At 36.0% G+C, this 27,346-nt stretch overlaps 1 protein-coding gene across 18 annotated transcripts in view; it reads right to left on the reverse strand.

Annotated features, from left to right (window-relative positions):
- The window catches only part of ANKRD44 (ankyrin repeat domain 44), a 384,212-nt gene that overhangs the window by 96,209 nt on the left and 260,657 nt on the right, over positions 1 to 27,346 (reverse strand). For 10 of the 18 annotated variants that reach the window (XM_007494558.3, XM_056794149.1, XM_056794147.1 and 7 more), the window contains exons 9-13: positions 25,381 to 25,459; positions 12,915 to 13,029; positions 7,374 to 7,456; positions 6,109 to 6,226; positions 2,853 to 2,921 (exon numbers count right to left, since the gene is read on the reverse strand). In XM_007494558.3, the coding sequence (XP_007494620.1) occupies positions 2,853 to 2,921; positions 6,109 to 6,226; positions 7,374 to 7,456; positions 12,915 to 13,029; positions 25,381 to 25,459 (464 nt within the window). The remainder of the gene's footprint in view (positions 1 to 2,852; positions 2,922 to 6,108; positions 6,227 to 7,373; positions 7,457 to 12,914; positions 13,030 to 25,380; positions 25,460 to 27,346) is intronic. The other 8 variants (XM_007494559.3, XM_056794152.1, XM_056794155.1 and 5 more) reach the window with 1 other exon arrangement.

Raw genomic sequence — 27,346 nt, forward strand, 5'->3', positions numbered from 1 at the left:
GATTCCCGCTCTGTAGAAAGCACCTAAATTGCATGCACACTCATGCACACACACATACACACACACACACACACACACACACACACAGCCTCTTTTAGCTCAGAAATCTACAATGACTCCCCAGTACCTGCTGAAAAAAGGATAAATTCTTTAGTCTACAATTCAAATCTGGCTCTAATCTGTCCTTCAGTTACATCTTCACCTTCTCTCTTACTTACACCTTATGTTTCAGCCAAGGAAGACTATCCTCATTTCCTGATCATACTCAGGGGCTTTCTGGCCTCTGTCCTTTCCAACCTATCTCCACCTGTTGAAATTCTATCCATCCTTAAAGGCCTAGCTCAAATGTTATTTCCTTTATGAAGCCTTCCCTAATGACTCTACCTAGAAGTACTCTTGCCTTCTTTAAAAGTCCAAAAGTCCTATCTATAATGCTTTGTTAAGTACAGAACATACCCAGTCCTTTGAATTTCCATTTCCTGTATATGTATATTAATTTCAAGATTTAATTTTAATTTAAAGGCCCATCTTTGGACCTCCACTGTACCTAACACTTATTATAATTACTAATTTTAATATTTCTCCAACATTGGGCTTTTTTATTGGCCATCACTCTAAGCATTTGCTAAATGACTATAGTTATGGGAAAAACTCCAATTGAATGAAATGGATTTTGTTTTTAACTGAGGTCCACAAAGATCATTTTAAATCATTTATGTCCAGCATACTATCCATGCTCCCATAAGAGAGGGATCAACAAAAATTTCTAAAAGGCTTTACAGGTATAGAAAACTTGATATATTTTATGTAGCCCATGAAATATTTCTAATGAGAGGATATTTCACAGTAATACCATTAGAAGAACCTTACAGATGGAGTTTCTAAACCTGTCTACTTGTGAAGTTTTGTTCATAAGACTATGACATTTGAACTAGAGCTTTCCACATATACTAATATCAAGGCAATGATCTGCTCATTAGTCTGCCGAGGGAGGAGATTACCTAACTTCCAGAATGGCATAACACAAATCTGATAACATGAGAAAAAAACCCACCATCTGAAATCTCAAACATCAAGATATTAATTCTTTTATCTTCCTTCTCTGGAGAAGAGGCATGTAACTTTGTCAGAATTAAAAATCAACATCTACTAGAAAAGACACAATTGAATTCTTCAAGGCCAATGGAAATTTTAAGATTTCTAAAACCCAACAAAGGTTTTCCATAAAGCAAGAAAAGAGATAATCCTACTTGAGAGATAAGGAAGGAGAAGGCAGCAGAGTGGAATGAGAACTAGACTGAGCTAGAAAGTAGCCAACCTTCATTTAATTCCTGGTTCTCCTACAGACTAAGTGACCTTGGGCAAGATTTAATTTCTTCCTTCACAAGAAGTAGCAGATGGAATTTATCATTTCTAGGGTCCCTTTTATACCTACTGCTCTATTATTCTGTGATTCTATGCCCAAGGCAGGCTCATTTTTAGGAAATATGGAGAAGTAGCCATGGCACAGTAGATAGAAAGTTGGCCTCAAAGTCAGGAAGAACTAGGTTCATCATGGCAGTGCTACTGATATAATCTGCCTCTGTGATCCCAGGAAAGTCTGTTAATATCTTAGTATACTAGACAATTCTAAGACTCTAAATGGTGGAGAAGGTGGTGACATGCATTTAAAGGGAGTTTTCTTCCTCTAGGTCTATTTTAATGAAATTACAGGTATAGACCCTATATTTTCCTCTGGTTATTTTGAAGTTATAGAATAAAACACCATTTTTGGTCATCAAGGAAAAAAATAAAACTTCCTAAAATGAACATTATTCCCCCAAGGAAAAGAATTCTTTAATAAGAGCAGAATGGAATAAAACTGTATTAATCTTTATGCTTTGCATCCTGATCATTAAAAAAAGGATATTCTTTCAGTTTTAAAGATAGTACCCATTATAATTATGGATTTTAATATTTCTCTACATTAGAATGATTTACTAATTATAACACTTTAATGGGCTGTTTTATTGATGATCATTTTCTTTCTAAACCAAGAGAGAGAACTGATAAATACTGTAAAGACAAATATGCCTTTGGTATTAAGTCAGCATACTTACAAAAATGTGAAAAAAACATTAGAAAATTGGAAGGAATATATTTCAGCAAGTCAACTTTGATACATTTTGGATCAGAATAACTAGGGACAGGTCTATGCCACTAGTAACTTATGTAGTTTTGCCAATTGCCTGGTGCTTTGAAACATGAGTGCAAGAACACTCTCAGATCTCCCTTACTGAAAATGCAAATAACGTGAAGATCATTTCAACTCTGATGGCCAACAATGCACTATGATCAGAGAAGCATAATCTCAAGGATATAAGAGCTAAGGAGCACATTGAACACAGAAATCCAAGACTAAAAAGACAGTTTGGGTAGTAAGTTTAAAAATAAGTTTACAACTCTTACCTTCCATCTTAGAATCAACACTAAGTATTTGGTTCCAAGGCAGAAGTGCTGTATGGGCTAAGCATTTGGGGTTAAATGACTTGCCTGTGTCACACAGCTAGAAATATCTAAGGCCAGATTTGGACCTAGGACCTCCTGTCTCTAAATCTGGCTCTCTATCCACTGAGACACCTCGCTGTCCCTTATGTTTTATTTTTTAACGTTATTTGTACATGCTTCCTTGCAATCTCACTCAAAGGAGGAATTTTCATTTTGGGATACCAATCTTCCCAAGTTGTTACACAGTTTCTCATTTAAAATTTGGTGATATGATTTCCAGACAGAAATTTCAATCCAACCCACCACCTCCTCCCCAGTCCCTTTCTTATTTACATACCCTTCATGTAGGTTTCCTGATTACATACCTTCCACATTTATCCTTCTTACTGAAATCTGCTCCACTGCTCTGCAAGAGTTTTATACATTCCACATTACTGGAAAGATAGGAAACAAATTATTAAGAAAAAAAAGGTGAATTCCCAGAGAGTTATAAAACCTCATATATACCCTTAGACCCAGCTTGCTTGGTCTTTTTTTCTTTTTTCTTTTTAAACCCTTACCTTCCGTCTTGGAGTCAATACTGTGTATTGGCTTCAAGGCAGAAGAGTGGTAAGGGCTAGGCAATGGGAGTCAAATGACTTGTCCAGGGTCACACAGCTGGGAAGTGTCTGAGGCCAGATGTGACCTCCCTAGGACCTCCCATCTCTAGGCCTGGCTGTCAATCCACTGAGCTACCCATCTGCCCCCTTGGTCTGTTTTTCAAGGAGATTAAGGAAAGAGGAAAAGATTCCACATGTTACATAATACTAATAGCAAGCCTATTTGTGGTTGCAAAGAACTGGAAACTGAGGGGTTGCCTGCCTACTGGGGAATGGCTAAATAGTTTGTGATAGAATACTACTGCACCATAAAAAACAACGAATAAACTGATTTTTTTAAAAACCTAGAAAAAACTATATATGAGATAAGGAATAGTGAAATGAGTAGAGCCAGGAGAACATTATCATTATATACAGCACTAGTAGTGGAAGAATAAACCAAGAATGTTACCTCCAGAAAAAGATAAAGCATGAAAGACTTAATTTATATGAACATGTTGGTCCCCAAGATGATATTCTATGTGATATGGGGAAGGTGGAGAGGGGTTGGGACATTTGTAGATGAGATCTATTATGTAGATATGAAGAAAAGTAAGTTAAACATAGAGATGACTTGTGGTTTTATTTGTATATCTTCTCTTTTTCTTTATGGACATGCTCGTTTTGTTTGGATTGGTAAACTTCTGGAATAATAGTAATAAAAAAAATTTTAAAGGAAGGTGAATTGTTGTGCTCCCTTTGGAAGGAGTTCTATGTTTGCAGGATTGAAGCTAAGTGCTCCTTTATAATCATGGCTTAAATTCTGCTAACAAAAGTGAACAGGTTATAGTAACTTCACCTCTGAGAGAGCTAAAGTTTCTACTGTCTTTGTGAAAAAGGGTTCTTTAAATCAATAATGTCAATAGCCTAATTATACAGTTTCCATTCCATGAACATTATTTTAATTTATCCTTAATGATTATGTTGCCAAATCTCTTAATGATGCTTCATTATTTATTCAAAGACATTTAAAAAACCATATAGTCTATAAAATGTCCATTTAACATAAAAAATGAGATTTTAAGCACTTAAACCTACGATAATTGCAAGTCACCTTTAAACAATGAGCCAAAAGGGATGAGCCTTGCTTTTTATCACAATTGAATGAGTTTGCCACAATAACTTTTTTCAGCCCAGACAGCCCTTAATGAAAAATAAAACAGCTGCATTTCCCTTTCTTTGTAATCTAGGTAAATAAATGTGCAGAACTATGGCTGAAAATGATGTAATGAAGCAAAGTTATCTTCCAAAGCTCCTTTGTCATTCACAGAAGCAATAAATCATGTTTTGTAGGTAAACTGAAAGAAACTCTTTGGAGTGTGTTTTCCCACAGAAATTCCTAAGCAACTAATGCTAATGTTAATGGAATTTTTGGTCACACATCCAGAACTGAATATGAACATATTTTGTATAGGTCTGTTTTTTTAAAAAGCAGATCTAGAGGAAGACAAACTATGCATCACTCTTGGGTTTTGGTTATCATAAATTAATCCAGTACACTTCCAAGTGGTTGCATAGACAAAATGCTCAGCTTGGGGTCAAGAAGATTTGAGTTCAAATCCTGCCTCCATTTTCAGCTTAGGGAGCCTGGGTAAGCCACTTCACCTATCTCAGCCTCATTTTCCTCATTTAAAATGGTGATAATAATACTATCTACCTTATAGGGTGTGTGATGATCACATGAGATGGCATGAAGTGAATTGCAATCATAAAGCACTATGTGAGTGCTAAATATTATTTAAATTCAGGTTTGTTTTTTTTTGAAGTTTGATTTCTCATTGATGGTAGCTAGATAAATTCCACTCATTTTGGGATGAGCTTTATTTTTATTTGCAGTCCCTTTCTTAGAGCACAACCTGTTTTTGCTTATACATGTATTAAATATAAGCACTTTCCAAGCCATTCATGTTGTTGGGTTGGCATAACAATGGAAGTAAATGGGTAAAAGGATAATGAGAAAAATATATGAAGATGCATTTTTGGGGAATGCCAGTTATACAATGCCACAAAATGGGTTCAATAACAACATATTATTCAAAAGAGGCCATTCCTTTCTCCCATATCATTAGTTTATTGATTGAGATTACATTCAAACCCCTGGGATGGAAAGGAAAGGCATTGTGTAAATAACATGCTCAACATCCCACCAAAAGAGCAATGGGCATGTGATCTTATGTCCTTTACTTATGTCATTTCTACATTCAATTCAGATTACTGCACAAAAAAAGTCTTAAAATAGTATTCTAAAGTGGGGGGGGGGGGGGATGAATAGCCAGAGAGAAAAAGGAAATGACTCAGTCTTTCTTTTCCACCACTATCACCTATTTATAAGAAAACCAAGGAATGGTGGATACTCTAATTTTTTTGTGGTTACCAGCCTTTTTCTTCAAGGTTGATGATAAACTCCTTTTTTTAAAAAAATGTGGAGTTTTATATGTGAATTAGGTCCTGTTCAAACTCAACAAAATTTTTTATTTGGAGGAAAAAATGCATGAGGAATCAGAGGTACAAGATATAGAGCATTCTTTAAAATGTCTGGGATCATGAAAATTCTGAGTGATTGATGAAAAAGAATGCTATGCCCCTGTAGATAAAGAACTGTTAGAGTATAAATGCAGATGAAAACATATGATTTATCACTTGTTTATTTGGGTATATAATTTGAGGGTTTGGTTTTATAAGATTACTTACTTACAAAAATGAATAACATGGAAATAAGTTTTGCAGGATAATATATGTATAACCCAGCTCTGGAAGGGGGAGGAAAGAAGGGAGGGAGGGAGACCACATGAATCATAAAACTTTGGAAAACATATGTGGAAATTTGTTATTAAATAAAATAAAGATAATAAAATAATACAAAATAAAATGCCTAGGATCTTCTTTTACCATTAAAAGTCCCTTGGTTGACAGACAACTAGCCAGTTAAGACACAATAGTAATTAATTCATGAACCAACAACTCAAAATGACTAACTACTCACCCTCCTGCGGCAGCAGCATGAAGGCAGGTTCTTCCAAATTTATCTGGTGTGTCTATTTCAAAGCCTGCAGACAGCACGTGCTCATTACTAAACAAGGACACTATGCTATACTTTTGTCCTAGTTAAACCACAAGAAACATTGCAGAGACAGAAAAATCAGTTAGTAGAAAAACCAGAGTGCAAGCAATTGTAGTCAGCAAGAGGTTGTCATGGAAACAAAGAATAACTGTTCAAGCTTGGCAATTCTATAAGAAGAAGAACCGTGAAGTCAAGAAGAATTTATTTTCACATTCAACCACGGATGCACTACAACGCCATTTTTCAATCACAATGTAGAAATTGATGAGACTGATTGGAGATAACTGGGCAGCAGATTGGCAGACAGAGACATGGAAAAAACACAGAATCCAAAGTAACATGCTATAGGGAGATATTTTCTTAAGTGCATGCCCACCTTTCTGGTTGATTGGAGGTGTAAAAAGCATGCCTTCATGCAGGGGCTATTTTTATACATGCCTAAAGCTGGGAAAGCAGCATCAGCTATAGGTAATGAACTAGATGATAAATGGGTTTCTGAGTTGTCTGAATAATTAGTTCATAGATAATGTGTGCCTGGTAATCAGACTGGTCCCTTTTTACCTTTGAAAGGCCAGGGAATATTCCATATACATAGGTTTGGAGATAGGAAATGGATTCTAATTTCATGAAGAAAAAACAAAAATAGAATCCTTGCTTGCAGCATAATAAACAAGAAGCTTGCCACAAGTTATAGCACATAAGACAATATCCTAAGACTATTTTTTGCAAGCTGTAAAAGCATTTTTTTTATTTGAAATAGTTCCATGAAAAATGAGACTTAAAAAGTTGGCAAGGATTCACTGCCAAGATTTGCAGACCTCCCAGATTCTTTGATCACTTTATAATAAACCCTACAAATATGACATTTTTGTCCTTTCTTTTTTAAGCAATCTGTTAAAAACAGCTTAAATTTTTATTTACTTCTTATGATTTAATCAAGTTCCTATATTCCCCAAACCTAATCATGACTCAATAATGGGTAGTAGGTAGAGACATTCGGAGGAGTGTCAGCACCAAGGGCTGCTGGTTATGGAATCAACAGGCAGTTAGGAAAGCTATACATGACCCTATGTACCAAGCCAACCTAATGACATGAAACACAGGCAGGGACTGCTTTCCAGCATCCACTAAAGCCACATGACTCCACATATTAGTTAAAAATTCATCTGGCTAGTGGATTTACCTACCTGAAGATAACAACTTCCTACAACAGTCAGAGTGGGCATTCAATGCTGCTAAATGTAAGGGAAACATGCTGTGGATACCGCATCTGAAAAACAGGAGAATCATATAATAATGACGATAATAATAATAACAGCTTGAAGAGTATTTCAGGATTTACAAAGCACTATACAAATTTTATCTAATTTTATCCTCACAGAAACTCTGGGAGGTAGGCACTTTGTAATTCCATTATTATCCTCATTTTACAAATGAGGAAACTAAAAGAAACAGAGGTTAAATGACTTACCCAGAGTCACAAAGGTGCTAAATATGAAGCTGGATTTGAATTTAGGTCTTCCTAAATCCAGGCTGAGCATTCTACCCCACTGTGCCACCTTGTGATATATTAGCAATAATTTACTAAATATCCCTGGACAAACATTTGCCTTTTCAGTCTTTTCTGAGGGAAACTAAAATCATTCACATGAGGCAAAGAAAATCATAACTCCATCACTAGCTATGCTTTTTTTGTGTTCATTCTCTATAGTTTTTATTAAGCTAACTAGGTCCAATATCTAACACCATTTTTTCTTAGGATGGAAAATAACATGCATAACCAAACATTTGACATATATTTGTTAAGAATAAGGAGCTGAAAAACAAGAAACAAATATCCATTCATCCATTGGACCATGTTCTACAAAACAAGCCTTTGGAAAAGAGAATGAGCACTTGTATTGTACAAGGGAAATCTTCATGTCTTTAATATTCTGCCATGTGTATTTCTAAAAGTAACATTCAGGAAGTGTAAACAGGTAGGTATGAGAATTAACAGAGATCAATTTTTAGAACTGAGTATATATTTCAGTGAACCAAATAGTTCTGAAGAAAGAACTACAAAAAATAATGAAAAACACTGGGATCTCACTATGATGCTGGTCTGGAGACCCATGTAATGAGATCATGTTATGGAAAGACAGCCATATTTATAATGAGGTGCTTGGGAAACTTCTGTAATTAAGCCAATTTAAATGTGTCACCCAGGAAGAATACATCTTATGACCAATTCTATGTGATAGCAATTAGAATCAAAATTAGATGTCACAACATCACGTTTTATCACATTCTGTTGTTTGAACAGGATATTTTAGACTTTGCAACTTCATTGCAGCCAGCAGTGATAGCACTATATAAATTTACCTCCTGCCAGAGTTTACTATCTATGAGTCTTCTCTGATGTAAAGTGGTCAAGCAATGCTCTGACTTGGACATAAATTGGCATGTGCTCCACAAAACTACTCTGATTGCCAATATTATTTGCATTTTTAAGCTTTGGATATTTAGTTTTCTATCCCTCAATGATGTAGTTACATATTCACACATATGTGTGGATATCAACATACCTACACAGACATATTCATGCCATTCAATGCCCTTACAAATCATGCCATCTAACTATCATATTCTCTTATCATATTGGCATCTTTCTTTTTTTATTAACATTTTCTTTTCCTCTTTCTCCCTTCATTTACTGTTCCTAGATGGAGATTTCCAACCTGGTCCTATAATGGCTGGCATCCATCAAGAAATGCAATTTGCCCATCTTCCTGGCAATGTCAGGTTGAGGAAAGCTCCTCATAATTGCCTCCCTCGTCATTTAAAAAAAAAATCCGAGAAGCAATTGCATCAGTGACTGACCTTGATGCCTGCAAAAGGGTTACAGCTGGGGGGATGGGGAAGACACATTTTCTGTAAATACCATCAAGGATATTTTTCAATCTTTATGAGAACAGAAGCAGCCATTAAATATTTTTATGTGCCCACATGCTTTGAAAGTTCCTCGCTAAATGAAGCTCCAAGCAAACCTGATTTCGCCTAACCTTTTCTTCTGTGGGGACTGTGAGAGAAGCTTTGTGATTGAAATTTGTGGCAAAATTAAATAAAATATATTGGTAATATTTAAGGAGAGTCTAGACACTATCCACATTAGGAGCTTTAGAAGGAAATTTTCCTAGGGTCAGGGTCTTGGAGGAGAGTGTTTTTTGGTGTTCTCATGATTCCTTAATTATTCAGTAATATCTTCAACAAAAGATATTAATATTCAATTAAGAATACAGAAAATTATATTTTAAAAGATCCAATAGTTTATTATTGCAGACATGCTATGTCTCAGTGGAAAGTTTCATGGCCAGACAAATTACTTCCATTGTGGCCAACCTTGTAGTAATTAAGGATCTTTGAATTTAATCATGCTGGTCTTCAGTTGAGAAAACTGGAGTCCATCATAGTGCCTGGAGTCCAAACATCTCAGGATTGGCCAAAACTTCTATTCTGCTGGCATAACCTCATGAGTGCGCATCATTTCTCCATTAAGATGAGATACTCAAGTAAGATATAGGGGAAAAGTCAATGGGGAAAGAGAGAACAAAAAGCGAAGTAGCCTTTCAGCAAGGTACTATATGGATTCAGAAATATTTTTACTACTAATTCTTTCTCCTTTCCTTTCCTCTCCTTTTGTCTCTTTTCCTTTCCTTTCCTTTTCTTATTTAACCTGTACCTTCCATCTTGGAGTCAATACTGTGTATTGGCTTCAAGGCAGAAGAGTGGTAAGGGATAGGCAATGGGGGTTAAGTGACTTGCCCAGGATCACACAACTGGGAAGTGTCTGAGGCCACATTTGAACCCAGGACCTCCCGTCTCTAGGCCTGGCTCTCAATCCACTATGCTATCCAGCTGCCCCACTACTAGTTCTTTTAAGCAGACTTTCTAATTAAGCTCCTGGCGGAAGAAAATAGCAATAACTTACATTTACAGAGCACTCTATGGTTATAATGTACTTTACATTCTTTGCCTCATTTGATCCATATAATCCCTCTCTAAGTCAGTTGATATTTGTTTTGCAAAGGAAGAAATGATGCAAAGTGACTTGTCCAAGGTCTTACATTTTGGAAGTGATGAGAGCTTGGTCTCCCCCCAAGGATCCTGACTCGTATTTCATGACACATACACATTGGCAAATTATTTCACTATAGATCTTTTCCATTTAAAAACCCAAGCTCTCAAAAGTAAGAAGGCCTAGGAAAAAAAGGATAATAATTTCTTTTTTCTGCCCAGCTAAAGACAATATTTTCAGCATCTATACTAGGGAGGCAAATATTTCAGTTCAGGTATAACTACTTTTGTTTGCATGCAAATGGGGTGCTATGGACACTAAGCTAAGACTAGACTATATCTTCAAGACTGAAATGAAAGGAAAAGTGAACGTTTGCTTAATTGAAATGAACTTCAGATCTTAATCAAACTTTAGAAATAGTGACATTTAAAAAGGGGGGGGGGAAGCATTTTTTTACTGCATTATGGATATCTTTCATAGAAGAGAAAAATGGCAAGATTATCCATAAAAAGGGACTTCATTGATTCTACTCTAACAGGAATAGATTATCATATTTATCTCATCAGATATAAAATCAAGTAAAATAGGACATAAAGACTCCATATAACACTAAGACTTAACAATTAATAATTTATAAGATGGAGAAAACAAATTTCATTTAAGTTACTACATGTACTTGGCTAGATGTCAAAATTGGTAACACAAAAGTAGATCAATTGTTTTCTGATTCAACATTCACCTACCTCTCCTACCTACTTAACTTTGAAGTAAATGAGTTCTAAAAAAGCAATTCACTATATGGAACCTATCAATAAATAGTGTTCTGGCCTGTGTGTCAGGAGCCCTGGGTTCAAGTTTGTGGGACTCTAAGCAATTTACTTCCACTCTTTGAACCTCAATTTCTTCATTTTTACAATCTGATGTCTACCATACCTCTCAGCTCTTAAATTCTATAAGAAAGAAAATAGCCAAGTAAGTCTATCAGTTCAACTAGTTATGTCTTTTGAGAGATGGTTCTCCGCAAACAAGCAGGTACAAGGTACTGCATTCCCCTCAGTTGCATCAGAACCATCAGTTAGCTTGCTATAGAAATGAAGTAGTTCAAAGCAGATTATGCTAAGAAACTGATTCCTTAAATCCTGGTAATGACTTTAGACTTGGCTTTTAGTCTTAAACTTTAAATTTTAAAACATATAACTTAAGGGTTTAAACAGAGATTTTATTATTTTTCTTCAGTCTATTTTCTCTAAAGAAATTACTTTTCTAAGGCAAAACAGGGCTGGGTCATGGAGGTTAAGTGACTTTCCCAGGGCCACCCAGCTAGGAAGTGTCTGAATCCAGATTTGAACCCATTCCCTCTCTGAAGACTTTTCAAGGTAGACTAGCCACCATTCATCTCTTTCTTTAGACTACCAAGGATACTTATTGTCCATTTCATAGTCTGGCATTTTGTTTTACTTGATGCAACATTTTATCACATAATCTTATTATATGTTTCAGGTGTGTCTTGTTTCCCTCAATAGACTACAGTCTGAGATCAGGACCATGTCTTATACCTCTTTCCTGTTTTTTTTTTTTAATTGAAGGTAGCCCAGTGCTAGGCCCACCATAAACACTCAATGAATGAATGGAATAGATGTGAAAACTTCAGTCACAGTCACCTTTTATAGTGTAGTAAATGCACTCGGAGGCAGCTAGCTATCTCAGTAGATAGAAAGTCAGGACTCCTGGGTTCAAATATGGCCTCAGATACTTCTGAGCTATGGGATCCTTGGTCAGTCATTTAACCCTAATTGCCTACCCCTTATTGCTCTTTATCCTTGGAACCAATACTTAGAATTGATTCTAAGGCAGAAGGTAAAAGTTTAAAAAAAACAATACCCCCCCAAAAAAAAACAAAGTAAAAGAAGAATATAAAAACCAATATAAATTTTTAGTCATATAATGTATTATTTCCTCCTACTCGATCATACTACTACTACTACTACTACTACTACCTGACATTTATATAGTACTATGTAGTTTACAAAGTACTTTAAATACTTTGATCTAATTTGGACCTCCTAGCACCCAGGGAGGTTGGAACTATGGGTATTATTATTTGCATTTTCCAAATGGAGAAATTAAGGGTAGGAGAGATTAAGTGACTTGCCCCTGGTCACACAGAATATATCAGAGGTGAAATTTGAACTCAGGTCTTCCAAATTCCAAGACCAGGATTCTAAGCACACTGTTTTCTAGAAGGAAATTGGCAAATAACCTGGGAAACAGCATTATCAGAATGCAGAATTTAGAATAAGTCACAAGTATCCTTCATAGGACGTTTAGCAAGTCACTTAACTGAGCCTTGGGTTTCTCATCCATAGAAGAAAGGGAATTGGTCCATAGGATACCCAAGGACCTTTCAAGCCCTGAAATCCTGTGATCTTTGCTGTGATCCTGTAACCTTTTACTAGGATATGCTGAAATATGTACCTTCAAGTAACCTAAAGATAAAACTACTTCTTGGCAACATCTGCCATTAAAATTAATTTATTTTAAACTTAATTTGTTTTTAGAGTAATAGTAGAACTCTAATCTCTAATCTGAATAAATTTCCTGCGTGGTGAAATCTATTTGGTAGCATTACTATATCTGGCAATTACTGGATGGTGTTTTTTCTATAACCTACTTGGCTGTGTCAGCTCCACTGGTTATTAAGGTGTTAATCAAAAGCTCATGTCCATATCTTGCAGCCACATGGAGAGGAGTGTTGCCATCCTTATCCACACAATCAATTTCGCCTCCTGAAAGAGAGATTTTAATATAGAATAATGCAAGGATTTAGGGAGATTCAGAGGCCAGATGATGTGTTCTTTTAAATCATAAAATATGCCTTTTTTTTTCCAAATCTAGTGTGTATCTTCATTCTTTAAGGTATCACATTTCATCAAAAGGCTAAGAAATACTTTTTATGGATACATCATTAAATAGAGGTATAATAATAATAATAATAATACATATGTAGAAAAAAGAAAAAGAGAGAAAGAGAGACTACATTTTATAATATAGTTCATATTGTATAATCCAAGGAAACTATTAAAAGTTCCCCTGAGGCGTTTTACATGATCAGCACTATATTTCTGCCTTAAATTAAGAATGTAACCAAATTTGATAAAAATGAGATGCTGAGGCCTGTTTTATCTCAATGTTTACCTGATGACTCAAAGAACTATATAATTATCTGAAAATATAGTGAAATGATCTAAACTATTAAAAATGAGAATAGTATAGTATAGTGGTAGTCTCTCGGTGACCAGGAATGACACTACTATACTATATATACTTGTGCATGAAAGAGATTTAAGTGGAAAGGTCGTTGCACAGAGACAGTCCCACTCTCTCGGCGTTGGAAGCCTGGGTCCAGTGGCATGAAAAATTATTACACCTGGAGACTTCCTCAGCTGCATTGGATGGCCGTGTTGTCCTTTGTGCTCCAACAAGCCCTAAGCACTCCACAGTGCTTTGCTGCGTCGCCCTCTCAGCCATTGAACCTTCTTATTGGTTTCTTCCGCCTGATCCGCCGAAGCAGTCTTCACATGCTGGGTGAGCAAAGCCCTGGTTCACTAGGGGTCTAAGACCCGATGGCTACCCTCACAAGGTTTTAGCCGGCCTGTCAAAGCCATTGCCCAGGGTGTGGCCGCTGCCACATGCTAGCAGCTACTAGGAGCCACAAGTGAGAGGTGGGTGTCAGGTGGGGGTCAGAGGCTGGAGAACTGCCCTAGGGGGGCATGACAAGCCCTCCATACCAGAGATACTACCCCTCCCTGAGCACCCCATACACCCAAAGTGGTAACCATGAGATAGCAGAGGATGGTTTCGATCCATGGACCTCTTAATTATCTAACTTAAGCTACAATTTCCAATGAGATCCTTTCCAACTCAGAAAGTCGGTGGGTCTATAAGAAATCAGTAAAAGCATACATGGGAAAATTGAAATTGGCAAAAATTTCATTTTTATCACCTACCACTGCTTTTCTTAAGAATAAGTAATAGGTCAGGCATACAACAGTCATGAAAATAGTCTCTTGCCCCAAAGAGTACAGTCTAAGAAAGAGAAAATAGAATTGAAAGCAAATAAAGAAGGAAGAGAAGAAAAGGTCCATTCATAAAATAACTATTTATTTTGTGAACATTATACAGAAAAATAGAGAGATCACCTGAAGAAAGCTAAGGGAAAGATTGCAGGGTGAGGGAGAATGAAGTCAAGGTTTAAGGAGAACGAGAAGTATTAATTTTTGAGTTTATCACATTTATTTTGATATAAATTGATTTATACTTTTGAATATTACTGAGTATTGAACCATACCAAAGAAAACACCCCAAATATTTTGAGTATCCAAAGGAAGGTCACTTGATGGTCCAATTTCCCAGACATTGTCTTTAGGGAATAAATGGCCTCAGACACTAGAGAATTCAACAGATTAGCCAATAAATCATGCTTGACAAGTTTGTTAACTGGGCAAGAAAGGTGAGCAAGAAACTAAAAACCAAAACATGTATTTCCGAGACTTCATTCAGAAACCTCAAGGTTCAGAGAATGGTCAGTAAAATTCTCCCAAATCTTTATCTCATTTATTCATCCATTCATTCAATACACAACAGCCAGGCCAGTCTGATTTCAAGCTATGGTTTTCACCTGCATACTTTTGAGAAGTAAAACTCCCATTAGTGAATATGAATTTATGATGATAATAAGAGCTCATGGAAGCCATGGAAGAAAGCCAAATCAAAATTTAATATCAAAGACTAGATTGGGAAAACATCAAATTTTAAAGAACTGAAATATTCAGGCAATAACTTCCAGCAGTTGAGTTATACTATGCTTATGTCTCATGGCAAGAGGTACTAGAAAAGCTTTCTGCTCTTCCCTGATGAACTCTAAACCTTCTCTGCTCTTATCAAGACACCTGCTCAACCACTTCCTCCCCTCCTTTTCAGCAGAGGTTCTCACCTCATTTTTTTCCACTGAAAAAATTGAGGTGATGTATAACAAGCTCCCACCCTTCCATCAACAGCAAGATAGTATCACGACCACCACCATATACTACTACTACTACTGTAGCTGCTTTTGTTGTTACCAGCTAGCTAGCTAGCTACCATTTATATAGTACTTTAAAGTTTACAAAGTACTTTATATTATCTTTATATTATATTATATTATATTATATTATATTATATTATATTATATTATATTATATTATATTATATTATATTATATTATATTATCTTCATTAAAAACCCTGGGAAGGGGACAATAGAAAGCAGGCTTGAAATAGGAATTCCTGGGTTCAAATCTGGCCTCAGATACTTCTTAGCTGTGTAACCCTGGGCAAGTCACTTAACCCCCATTGCCTATCCCTTACTGTTCTTCAGTGTTGGAACCAACACTTAGTATTGATTTTGAGATGGAAGGTAAAGGTTTATTTTTATTTGGTAAATTTAAAACATTATTCCTTGGTTACAAAAATCATATTATTTCCTTCCCTTCTCTCCCCCCCTCCCCCCCCGTAGCCAACATGCAATTCCACTGGGTATTACATGTGACCTTGATCAGAACCTATTTCCATGCTGTTGATGTTTGCACTAGGATGTTCATTTAGGGTCTATATCCGCAATCATATCCCCATGACCCATGTAATCAAGCAGTTTTTTTTCTTCACTGTTTCTACTCCCACATTTCTTACTCTGGGTGTGGATAGTGTTTTTTCTTGTAGATCCCTCTGGGTTGTTCAGGATTACTGCTCTGCCACTAATGGAGAAGTCTATTACATTCTGTTGTACCATAGTGTATCTGTTTCTGTGTACAATGTTCTCCTGGTTCTGCTCCTTTCACTCTGCATCAATTATTGGAGGTCATTCCAGTTCACATGGAATTCCTCCAGCTCATTATTCCTTTGAGCACAATAGTATTCCATCACCATCAGATACCACAATTTGTTCAGCCATTCCCCAATCAAAGGGCATCCCCTCATTTTCCAATTTTTTGCCATCACAAAGAGGGCAGCTATGAATATTCTTGTACATATATTTTTCCTTATTATCTCTTTGGTTCTATGGCTGGATCAAAGGGCAGACAGTCTTTTAGCACAATTTTTGAGAGTTACACCTAACATTTCCCCCACATATTGAGATATATAATTTGATCTAAATGTAGTCCTTATAGAAGAGAGTCTGAATAAAAGAAAAAAATTTTCTCCTTTTCCCTTTCTTTCATATTTACCTTTTCATGTTTCTCTTGCTCTTTGTGTTTGGATATGAAACTTTCCACTGAGTTCTGGTTTTTTCTTTACAAATATTTGGAAATCTTCTATTTTGTTGAATGCCCATTCTTTCCCCTGGAAGTATATAGTCAGTTTTGATGGATGGGTGATTCTTGGTTGCAGACCCAGTTCTCTTGCCTTTCTGAATATCGTGTTCCAGGCCTTGTGGTCATTCAGTGTGGAAGCTTCCAGGTCTTGTGTGATCCTGATTGGTGCTCCTTGGTATCTGAATTGTCTTTTTTTGGCTTCTTGTAGGATGTTTTACTTAGCTTGAAAGCTTTGGAATTTGGCAATTACATTCCTGGGAATTGTCTTTTGGGGATTTAGTGTAGAGGGTGTTCTATGAACTCTTTCAATACCTATTTTGCCCCCTTGTTCTAGAAACTCAGGGCAGTGTTCTTGGATGATATCTTGTATTATGATGTCAAGATTCCTGTTTATTTCTGGCTTTTCATGTAGACCAATGATTCCTAGATTGTTTCTCCTTCCTCTGTTTTCCTGATCTGTTACTTTGTCAGTGAGATATTTTATGTTTTCTTCTAATTTCTTAGTCTTTTGACTTTGCTTTATTAATTCTTGCTGTTTTGCAAGATCATTGTCTTCCAGTTGCCTAATTCTGGTCTTTAAAGACTTGTTTTCCTTTTCAGTTTGATCTATCCTGCTTTTTTGAGGCTTCCAGATGTTTCTCCAATTGGGAGTTCTTGTCCCTCAGACTGTTGTATTCTCTTTGTATTATTTCCCATTTTTCCTGCCAGAAGGATTCCATCTTTTTGATAACCTCCAACTTAAATTCTTCAAGAGCTTGTGGACAATTTCCATTTCTTTTGTTAAGTTTTGGAGAATTTATTTGGGTTTCCTCTTCTGCTATTTCCTCTGTAGTCTGTATTTTTCCTGTGTAAAAACTATCTAAAGTCAACCCCTTCTTGCTTTTCTTGGTGTTGGGAAGTTGTTCCTGGGCACCGTTTGCCATCTCTATGGTTTTTCCTTCCCTTTCCAGTCAGAAATCTGAGTGAGGAGGGCTGGCTCTCTGTATATAGATCTAATGATCAAAGCTTTTTGCCTCGGGCAAATTCTTGATTTTCCGCAGCTGGGCTATCTTCCCGGGGGAGTCCACGTTCTGCCCTCCTCTCTGCCGGCGTTTCGAGTGTTACTACTCTGAGGGGTAAGCCTTGGTTGTCTTAGTCAACTCCCAAGAACTATAGGTGCCCCTTGCTCACTTCAGGGGTGCCCTTCACACACTTGTTGATTATGGCATGCTGGTTCTGAGCACCCAAGGTCTGAGGTCCCCTTGCCTGCCTGCTGGGGTTTTGGGTGTTACTGCTCTCAGGGGAAAGTCCTTGGTGGTCTTAGTCAGCTCCCAAGACCTGGAGCTGCCTGTTGCTCACTCCTGGTGTGCCACTCCCTCACTTGTTGGTTCTGGCGTGCACTGACTTTAACTCTGACTCCATAGGTGTGATAGGGGATGGTAGATCAGTTCAAGTTTGGGTGGGAGCTTTTTCATTCCCTTATAGTGTGGAAATGCCTGAATCTCTCATACCTTCAGTGCTGTGCCCTATTATAGAGTCCCTCCATTCTTATGAGGATGGATTTTTGGGGGTCTTTTGGGGTCATCTGTATCATTGGGTCTGAGGAGAGGAAGTGAGCCATGTCTAATCTGCCACCATGCTTACCTGGAAGTCCCCACTACTTAGCTTTTAAACAAAATAATGTTAAACTCTTTATAAATAATTAAATGAGGTTTTGTTTTGTTTCCTAAACATATATAGGAAAGAGACAGAGCTCCATTTCCTTGGATGCCATGTTCTGGAACTTATAAAGAAAGTCTGGGATACTTTATGCCATGGAGAGCCACTCCCCATCTCTCCCTTTTCCTCACACAGTGAACATACACATACCTCTTTGTGCTTGTCAAGTTTTACCAGCCCACACTAAGGGGACTTCAGGACTCAATTATTAATTACTTTCAGATTTCTAGAAGGATGAGAGGAAAGTAAAACAGAACATTTCTGAGGGTGGATTACTAAGAAAAAGCAGGCAAAGTTTTTTGTACTGATGTTTTCAAAACTTGGCAAAATGTTAAATTAATTTTCTCTTTTAGAAATGTTCATTACTCCTGAAAATAATTAATAAAAATAGAATAAATATTAGAAGAACGAAACCATCTTATGATCAAAAGTAAAGAATATGTTTCATACTATGAAATATTTTACTAAATTAAAATTCTATTTGTTTAAAAAATCCTTTGAACATTCAACTGCAACCTATGAAACCTGATTGAAATGCAAATGAATATATTTAATCTTCCCTGAAAGTACAAGTTAAATGCTTAATAATTGGTTGAATAAAAACAAATACTGGAGTTTTTCTGTATGCATCGCATGTTAACTACAGCGTGTCATAGTCCATGTAACAGCAGGAAAGATAATTTATGTAACATTATCTAATTATCCATCTAAAATTAGAGTTTTATTGAACAAACAAGAGGGGTCATCTTAATTACTTGCCTCTTGAGCATTCCACACCAAAAGGTCATAGAAAGTTAGAATGAGTAATTCCAACATTAGCACTACACTTTTCTTTCCAAAGACTTATTTATTTTTAAATCCTCTGTGAAAAAAAAAAACATTTCATGAACTTTTATAACATGTTAGGCACAGTGTTAAGCATCTAGAAGCCAAAACTGCTGAATAAAATACAGCCTCAAAATGTTCTCAAATTTCTTTCTCTCAACTTGGTTTCTTCATCACATAAGACAGTATCTGGCTAATCTCTGATAACAGAGAATGGAACAATATCACATGAAATGAAATAAAAGATGAAAAAATAAAAGATGTTAAAATGTAATAAAATAAAATAAAAGATGTTTTTATCATCTCACTTTCTAATCAATCAACCCACAAATGTTATTGTTGTTCAGTTATGTCTGACTCTTCATGACCCCATGGACCATACCTGTCCATGGGGTTTTCTTGGCAAAGACACTGGAGTGATTTGCCATTTCCTTCTCCAGTGGATTCTTTTGTCAAACCATCAGAGGTTAAGTGATTTGCCCAAGGTCACAGAGCTAGAAAGTATCTTAGATTGAAACACAAATACAAAAGTGAAACTCTTTAGCTTAAAAGAGCCTTGTAGGGAGAGAGGAAGGTGAGAAGTATACCCAACTTATAGGATCATAGATTTAGAGCTGGAAACAGAGAACTTCTAGTCCAAACTCCCCATTTTACAGATAAGGAAACCAAAGAACAGGGAGATAAATAACTATAAAAAGATCAGATTGGTAGAAAGTGTTCAAGGTAAGATTTGAACCCATGCCCTCTGACTTCAAAGCCAAAAGGTCTTCCCAAGACTGAATATCCTTGCTTAAAGTGCTATCTATATCAATGAAAGTCATTGTTGCATAGAATTCTAGACCTAGGGCTCAATGGGACCCCAGAGACTCATTAGTCCCATCTCTTCATTTAAGGAACAAGAAACCTGAAGTCCCAAAGGGTTTGGTGGGTTGTCCTCAGCTACGTAGATAATAACTGGAAGTCACTTGATCACATATAAGTGAGCCAAAGAGATGGAAAGGAGACATACTAGACATTGGGGGATAGCCTAGACAAAAGACTAGGGATGGGAACTTCAGCATAGAGCATTTTGGCTAGAATGTAGAGAATATGAAGGAAAAGAACATTTTAATGGGACTCTTATGAAAATAACCAGTAAAACATGTCCACTAAGACACAGGAAAGGGTTATTTACAAGTTGAATGATAGCAGTGAAATAAGAGAAAAACAAGGCACTGTTCAGTAGCTGTCTGGCTTCTTGGGTCTAAATTTATGTATCACAGGCCAGCATGAGGTAACCGAATGGTTTTCAGAACTTGGAGAAAGGGCTGTATTCTCTGGCCAAGCTCTTTTGACGTTCCCATGTATGGGAATGGGCAGGATCCAGACAACGAGGAGTGAGGAAAGGCCATCTGCCATCCCTTACAGTGACCCAACCCTGCTGATTTGTACAAATTGCAGATGGACCCAGGGACAGTTGGGTCCTATAAAGAGGTGTGTGTGTGTGTGTGTGTGTGTGTGTGTGTGTGTGTGTGTGTGTATGTGATACAGAGATATGTAGTCTTGTCGGAAGGGAGCCAAAACAGGAAGGAAAGAAAGGAAAAACAAAAGCCTCTCCTTAGGAAATTTCAAATGTCAAACAGAGATATATCCAGTTCTCATTTTAGATGCAGGTGACTGTTAAATAAGCCTTATAAAATTTCATTTTTTTTCAGGGGTAAGATCAATAACCCAATGTCTAGGTCTTTCAAATACTCACATGTATTTACATTAATAAATGTTTTATCTATTTCAATTAAAATAATAATAATAATACATCTAAGTATGTGAGAGGCGTCTTTTAGTCATGGCATTTACATCAATTCCAGATGCCAGGCCAGGACAGAGTGGGAGCAGGGCCCCTCTGTACAGCATAACAGTAGACAATACTATTTTAAATTTAGATAGACAAATTTTATATTTGTCTAAGAAGACTAGAGAATGCTCAGGAGAACAGATCCATTTTAGAAACTCCCTTTAGAATGCTGATCTCTTTGGAGATGGTTCTTGGAGAGGCTACTGCAGCCTGGGATACTTTGGGTTTCTTAAGAAAAGACTTGGAACCCAACATAACTTCCCAGGTGGGCTTAGCTCAATGGGGCTTAGTCTCAAAGTGTAACTCTCGATTTGAACTGGACCTTGAAATCAACACTGCAGATGAGAGCCTGCCTAGGGCAAAAATATCTTCCATCTCCTGACCTTTTCATTTATGCTTAAAATGTCTTTAAGGAGGGAAAAGGTCCTTTGTTGCAGAGAGCAAAAGCACTGACTTAAATTGCATTAGATTCTTTCTTGAAAATTAGATTTTAATAGAACATCTCTTTTGAAAATTCATTTGAGGGAATGGTAGTAAGGAAAGAAGAAAGCAACTGATTAAGAGAAGGTTAGGGCCATTAAAGGAAAATTTCATGCATTTTCCAGTTGTCTAGAGATGGCCCTATTAGAGCAGCCTTCTGAGACTATCTGGACTCCTATGCCTAGGGCTACCCTTAAAGCTTCAAAACTAGCTGTGCTGAGAGATGCTATATAATAGTAAGGAGAAAGGACTAATATTAGAGTGTTACAAGCAGCATGATAATAGGAGGATGAGAGCTAACAAATGTCCTACTACGATACTTTCCCTTTATTTTCACTACTTGGAAACCCAATGGGCCAATTAAGTAGCTTTTTGGAGAGTTGAGATGGGAGGATGGATAAGAAAGAGGGATATTAAAAATAGTAGCATCATTCCAAAGGAAGGACTAGTCACAGACTGAGAGAATGATGTGGCAGATCACTGAAGACCCATAACCGTAGAAAATGGAGGAACATGGGAAGGAAGCATAAGACAAGGAACGAAAAACTTTATACAAATTTGATTGAAAAAATCAAGAGCAGAATGAAATACAAGGAAGCTCTGATTCAGACATTCAATTCATCAACAAAGCTAATTTGAGTCAGAGCTGTTAAAAAAAGATAACATCTTTTGGGTGTCTAACTGCCATATCCCTAGATTAGGGCACAGCAATTTAAGAAGAATGTAGAAATAAAATGTATATGTATGTGCATGGGAGTGGGAGGAGTCAGTAATGAATATGAGGTCACAAATCCAGACCAAAGATAAATATCTGAGCAAGGAATATAGGAATAATAAGAATAAAGCAGCAGTTTAGGGAGTTTTACAAAGTCTTAATTATTTGAAAGTATGAGAAAAGTTTTTATCAAATTATGGCGACCAGTTATTTACCACTATAACTAAGGATAAAGCTACAGGAAAGTTGGAAACAATTTAGTAATTTGGATAGAACTAAAATCCTACTTTAATGAACTTGGCAGGACATCAAAATTGCTTATTAAATCCAAATTATGTTTAAATGGCAACCTTTTGTGAGGGTGAACAGAGAGAGTATTGTTTATTTCATTTTATTTTTGTTTAATTAGATCAAGTGCCTCAGGGTTCTCTATTAGCAAACAACATCTGGGTCAGGGTGGGAGGACAAATAACTTTGTGCTTTATAGGCTTTTTAAATAGTTTCTTTAAATGTGAGGCACAAGGTCTCCAGGTAATAGGGAAAAAGGAACAGTTGTGGGCAGTGAGGCTCAGCAAGGTAAAAGAAGTTATACATATGTGGATGCTTTTTGGTGTCTATAATCTCATACTTTCATCTCCTGTACTTATTGACTGTCCCAGTCTAACTCTTCTTGAACCCCTATATATCTCTACAACTCTGTGCCTCCCCTGAGACTTCCAGCACACAAATATAAACTACAGGAGAGAGCAACGGTATTGAGCAAAATCTCTATCTTCACTCAACTAATAGTTATACATAAAACTGCTATATACATTTACATATAAAACTATAAATATGACTGCACAACAAAATGCATATATTTAGAGATAAAATTAATAAACATAAACAATAAATATATATTTCTAAATTAAATTATAAATAGACTGCTAATTGGACATGAGCTTGTAATTTTGGTTTAAACAAATTAATGAAAAAGAAATAACATAAGACCTGGTTATTATCTTACATATGATGCAAAAAATAGTTTATTTAACCACAACTTTGAATGAAAGGTGTTTCTGTTCATTCATTCATTTAAATGGTTTTTACTTGAACAATAGAAAGAGTACTATTAAGGCATGTGAGAAAATAAATGGTCCATTTTGTAATCAGAAGAAGAATAACAAGATGGTATGCAGAATGAGAAATTTAACAGATATCTCCCTCCTATTTCCTTTTTAATTGATGTCAAGTTCAAGCCCTTCTTACAAATAAAGGCTCAGGTACCATGGGCAAATCACAACTTGTCAGTGTTTCAAGAAATTCTCTAACACTGTTCAGTTAGAGATGAATTGCTGAACTATAGCAGAAGAGGGAGTTTCCATAGTAGGGGTTCCCAAGCACTAATGAAATCATAATTCTAGAAGAAAGAAAAGGACATTGGAAACAGTTGAAGGAAAGAAGGAAAATGACATTAATACATGTTAGGTGGACCAAAATAAATTTACAAAATTTAATTTTTTTTCTAGAATTCACAATTCTAGAAACTACATTCATGATGAACTATAATAAAAAAAACTTACTATTTTAAACTAATTGGTAAAAAAGAAAAGACTAAGAGAAGGGAAAATATCTGTCTGAATTAAGGCTGAATTCTGAAATACCTTCAGAAATAAAATATAATTTTATCATAGAAATAATGTATTCAGAAAAGATAAAACAAGAACAAAATAAAAAAAACAATTATTTAAGGGAGATGCATAAAGGGACCTCCTTTAACCAAGAATTGAGAATGATTCCTAATTAGTATAAAATAATACTTTATAAATTGGAACTTTTCAGATGTTAGAAAGGCATGTGTTTTATTTTCAAAGAGAAAAAAATTCTTGTCTAGAATTTTATTTGCCCTATTGACATCCTTAACAATGATGTGGTTGGTAATTACAAATTCCAGTTTGGTAGACTCAAAATTTACATAGTTTTACCATATAACAGAGCTGTGTAAATTACAGAAGAGTACCTTCTAAGAAAGGCTGGGGCATCCCTTTTCCTAAAAGCTCTTTTAAATGGTACATAGAATGTACAGTTAATTTTGATAGCTAAACAAAATTCAACCAGCAGTTTTGGTGCCTTTGTGATATATTAAATAACAACTTTTCTCACTTCACTCATTCCAACAAATATTTATTAAGTACCTACAATGTTCAAGGCACTATACTAGGCATCAGGGACAGAAACAAGTATTTTGTTTTACAAGAACTAAAGAGGTATTGTATAAGTAACTATGATACAAAGAAGAACAACTAGTACAAAGAAGGACCATACTATGAGAAGTCTGAGGAAAGCAAGATCTCATTCACTTGAGGGTTTGGGAGAGTGTAGGAAATATGGTGGAAAGAAAATCAGTCAAGAAAGGCTTGATGGAAAGGAAGCACTTAACGGGAGTTCATACCAGATATGGGGGCATGTGCAAAGCTATGAGAGGGTAGGACAAAGAACATTTCAACTGGGGTGAAAGGGATGAGATAAGACTAGAAGGATGGGCAGGAGCCAGATTGTGAAGGGATATGAATGCTAGTATCAGTTTATACTTTATGTAGGGGGCAGTGAGGAGGCACTGAAGGTTTCTGAGTCTAGGAATGACATGGTCAGAGTGATGGACATCGATGATTACTCTAACTGTAGTGTGAAATATAGAATGGAAAGGGAAGAGCCTAGGTGAGAAGAAATGGGAGTTTAAACTAGGTTGTCTGTAGTGGTCAGTAGAAAGGAGAGTTATTGCTGAGAAAGGCTACACAGGAATTAGAAATTTATTGGACTTTCTGTCCCAAGTGACATTCCATTTTATGACTTGCTTTCCTTTGAATCTCTTACCATTTCTCCCTTTATTTGTGTGAATAAGATGTACATAAATTAAGGGGAGAAGACCATGTTAATTCCCATTTCTGTAAAAAAGTTAAACATTACCAACAAATGTATATTATTTAATTTTAGGGAGGCCATGATACTTAAGTTCATCCTTTACAACTTCAAAGCACTCATAGCTCTTTAAGGATTGAGCTTGAAAACTTCATGTTCCTCATAATTGAACTAATTATTTAGGGTACACTTGACATTTTTGAAAAGGAGACTTCAATAGCCATTTAAACAATTCTCAAAAATAATGTAAAACAAAATACCAGCATAAACCAGTTCCTTTGACTTTTAAATGACTAGAAACCAAAATAAGATAGGGGAGCCAGAGAATCGTCTCTTACCATTCTGAATGAGGGTTTGTGATCGTGTGAACCTTCCATGGACAGCTGTCATGTGCAGCGGACTCTTTCCATCTTTACTCTTTTAAAAAAGGGACAAAGAAGATAATTTACTCATAAATCAGTGGTATTCAATACCCTTAACAATATAACTAAGCTTGATATTGAACACAATTTTCATCCAAAAGTTCAAAATGCTAACTCCTTTGTCATGACAAACTAAAGATAATTATGATAGAAGAGGCTTTTCTATGAGAATTCTCAAGCAGTTGTTCAATTCTCAATACTTGGCCTTTTGTTAAAACCTTATAGTAGACTACTAGAAACATAAATTTTCCCCTTTTATAGCTGAAGCCCTCAGCAAGGATAAATGATCTATTCAAGGTTGGAGAGGAAATTGGAAAGTGCAAACTGACTTGAAATCCTTTAGTCAGTAGTACTTAGTACAAGGCATCTTCTAAAGAGACCTAATGAAAAAGGTACCCTTTAAGGCTTTACTTTTCCACCTATTCTTTAGTACATGAGAAGAAAAGAAAAGATAAATGATCTGTTTACTTGTGGGGTCCTGTCTGAAGAGAGGCTAACTCACTTGCCATAAATCACTGTCAAATTTAACAACTGACCTGGGACCTACTTGCATTTAATAAAATCCAACACTCCTGAAAAGTAGGATTTTTTTTTAAACACTGTTTTAAATGAGAGGCCCTTATTTTGCTGGGCTTGTTGAAAATTAGAAAATCAACATGTGAAAGCCATTTGGTAGCTGCCATTTTGAGGGGACAGTAATGGAGTTTGAATTTATGCAAAACTCAAAAATGATAGCCTTCCTGGAAAGAATCTGGCTCAATGAGACCAAACCAAAGATAATGGAGAGAATTTGTAAATTAGTCATGAATAGATAACTTAATATAGTGAATATTAGGGTGCTTTTTCTCTTGGGATTCCCAAAGGCTTTTACATAGTATCTCTTTTAGGTCTTAATGATGCTTTTTGCTCAATGGAGCTTGCTCCAAAGCAAGGATTAAGCAGTATAGTGGATAGAATATTTACCCTTTAGTAAGGAAAATGAAATTTCAAATACTTTCTCAAATAGTAGCTGTGTGACCTGAGGCCTGCCATTTAATGTCCTCAGCCTCGGTTTCCTCAAAGACAATAATAATAGTATGTAGTTTACAGGGTTGTGAGAATAAAATGAGAGAATGTCTGTAAATAGCTTTGTTAAAGTTAAAGTACCCTATAAATGCTGGTTATTTTTATTATTTATATTAAAGATGGTACTAAAAAAGAACCTATGAAAATTAACTGAATAAACTAAAACAAATTTAGGGATATTGATAGATTTTTCCTTAGCACATTCTAATCTTGGAGATCCTCAAAATAAATAAATTTCCTGAAAAAAATAACCAAATGTATAAGTTCACGTATCAATGTGATATGCTAGAAAGTATGGTATTAGAGACAATTGAACCTGAATCCTACTCCTGGCTTCAACATTTACTCTATATGTGATCTTGGACAAATCTTTTAACTTCTCTGGGTCATGGCTTGCTCTTCTATAAAATGAAGCTGGATTTTATTATCTCTAAGTATCCTTTTGGTTCATGCTCCTTTGATCATATAAATGCTGAAGGTTGCACAGGTAGTACGAGTTAGTAATAGATTTGAATTCAGGTCTCTTGTGACTACAGGTTCAGATATCTTTCCACTAATCCATGTTTCCTCTGAGGAAATTCTGATAACAAGGATTAGACAAACAAATTTATACCTAGGCATTATTATTATTATTTCTCCAAATCTTGCTCTAAATGGAATTTTCCTTTAAATGTGAAATACAGTGTCAGGCAATTTGCATATTATTTTAATAAAGAGATTGTTTTTATACAAAAGGCATTTGTGGTATATGCATGTGTTTTAAATATCATCTCTAGAATTAAAAAAAAACATTTTATTTTGTCCCCAATTACACATA

Source organism: Monodelphis domestica, chromosome 4, assembly GCF_027887165.1.
Source record: "Monodelphis domestica isolate mMonDom1 chromosome 4, mMonDom1.pri, whole genome shotgun sequence".
NCBI lineage: Eukaryota > Metazoa > Chordata > Mammalia > Didelphimorphia > Didelphidae > Monodelphis > Monodelphis domestica.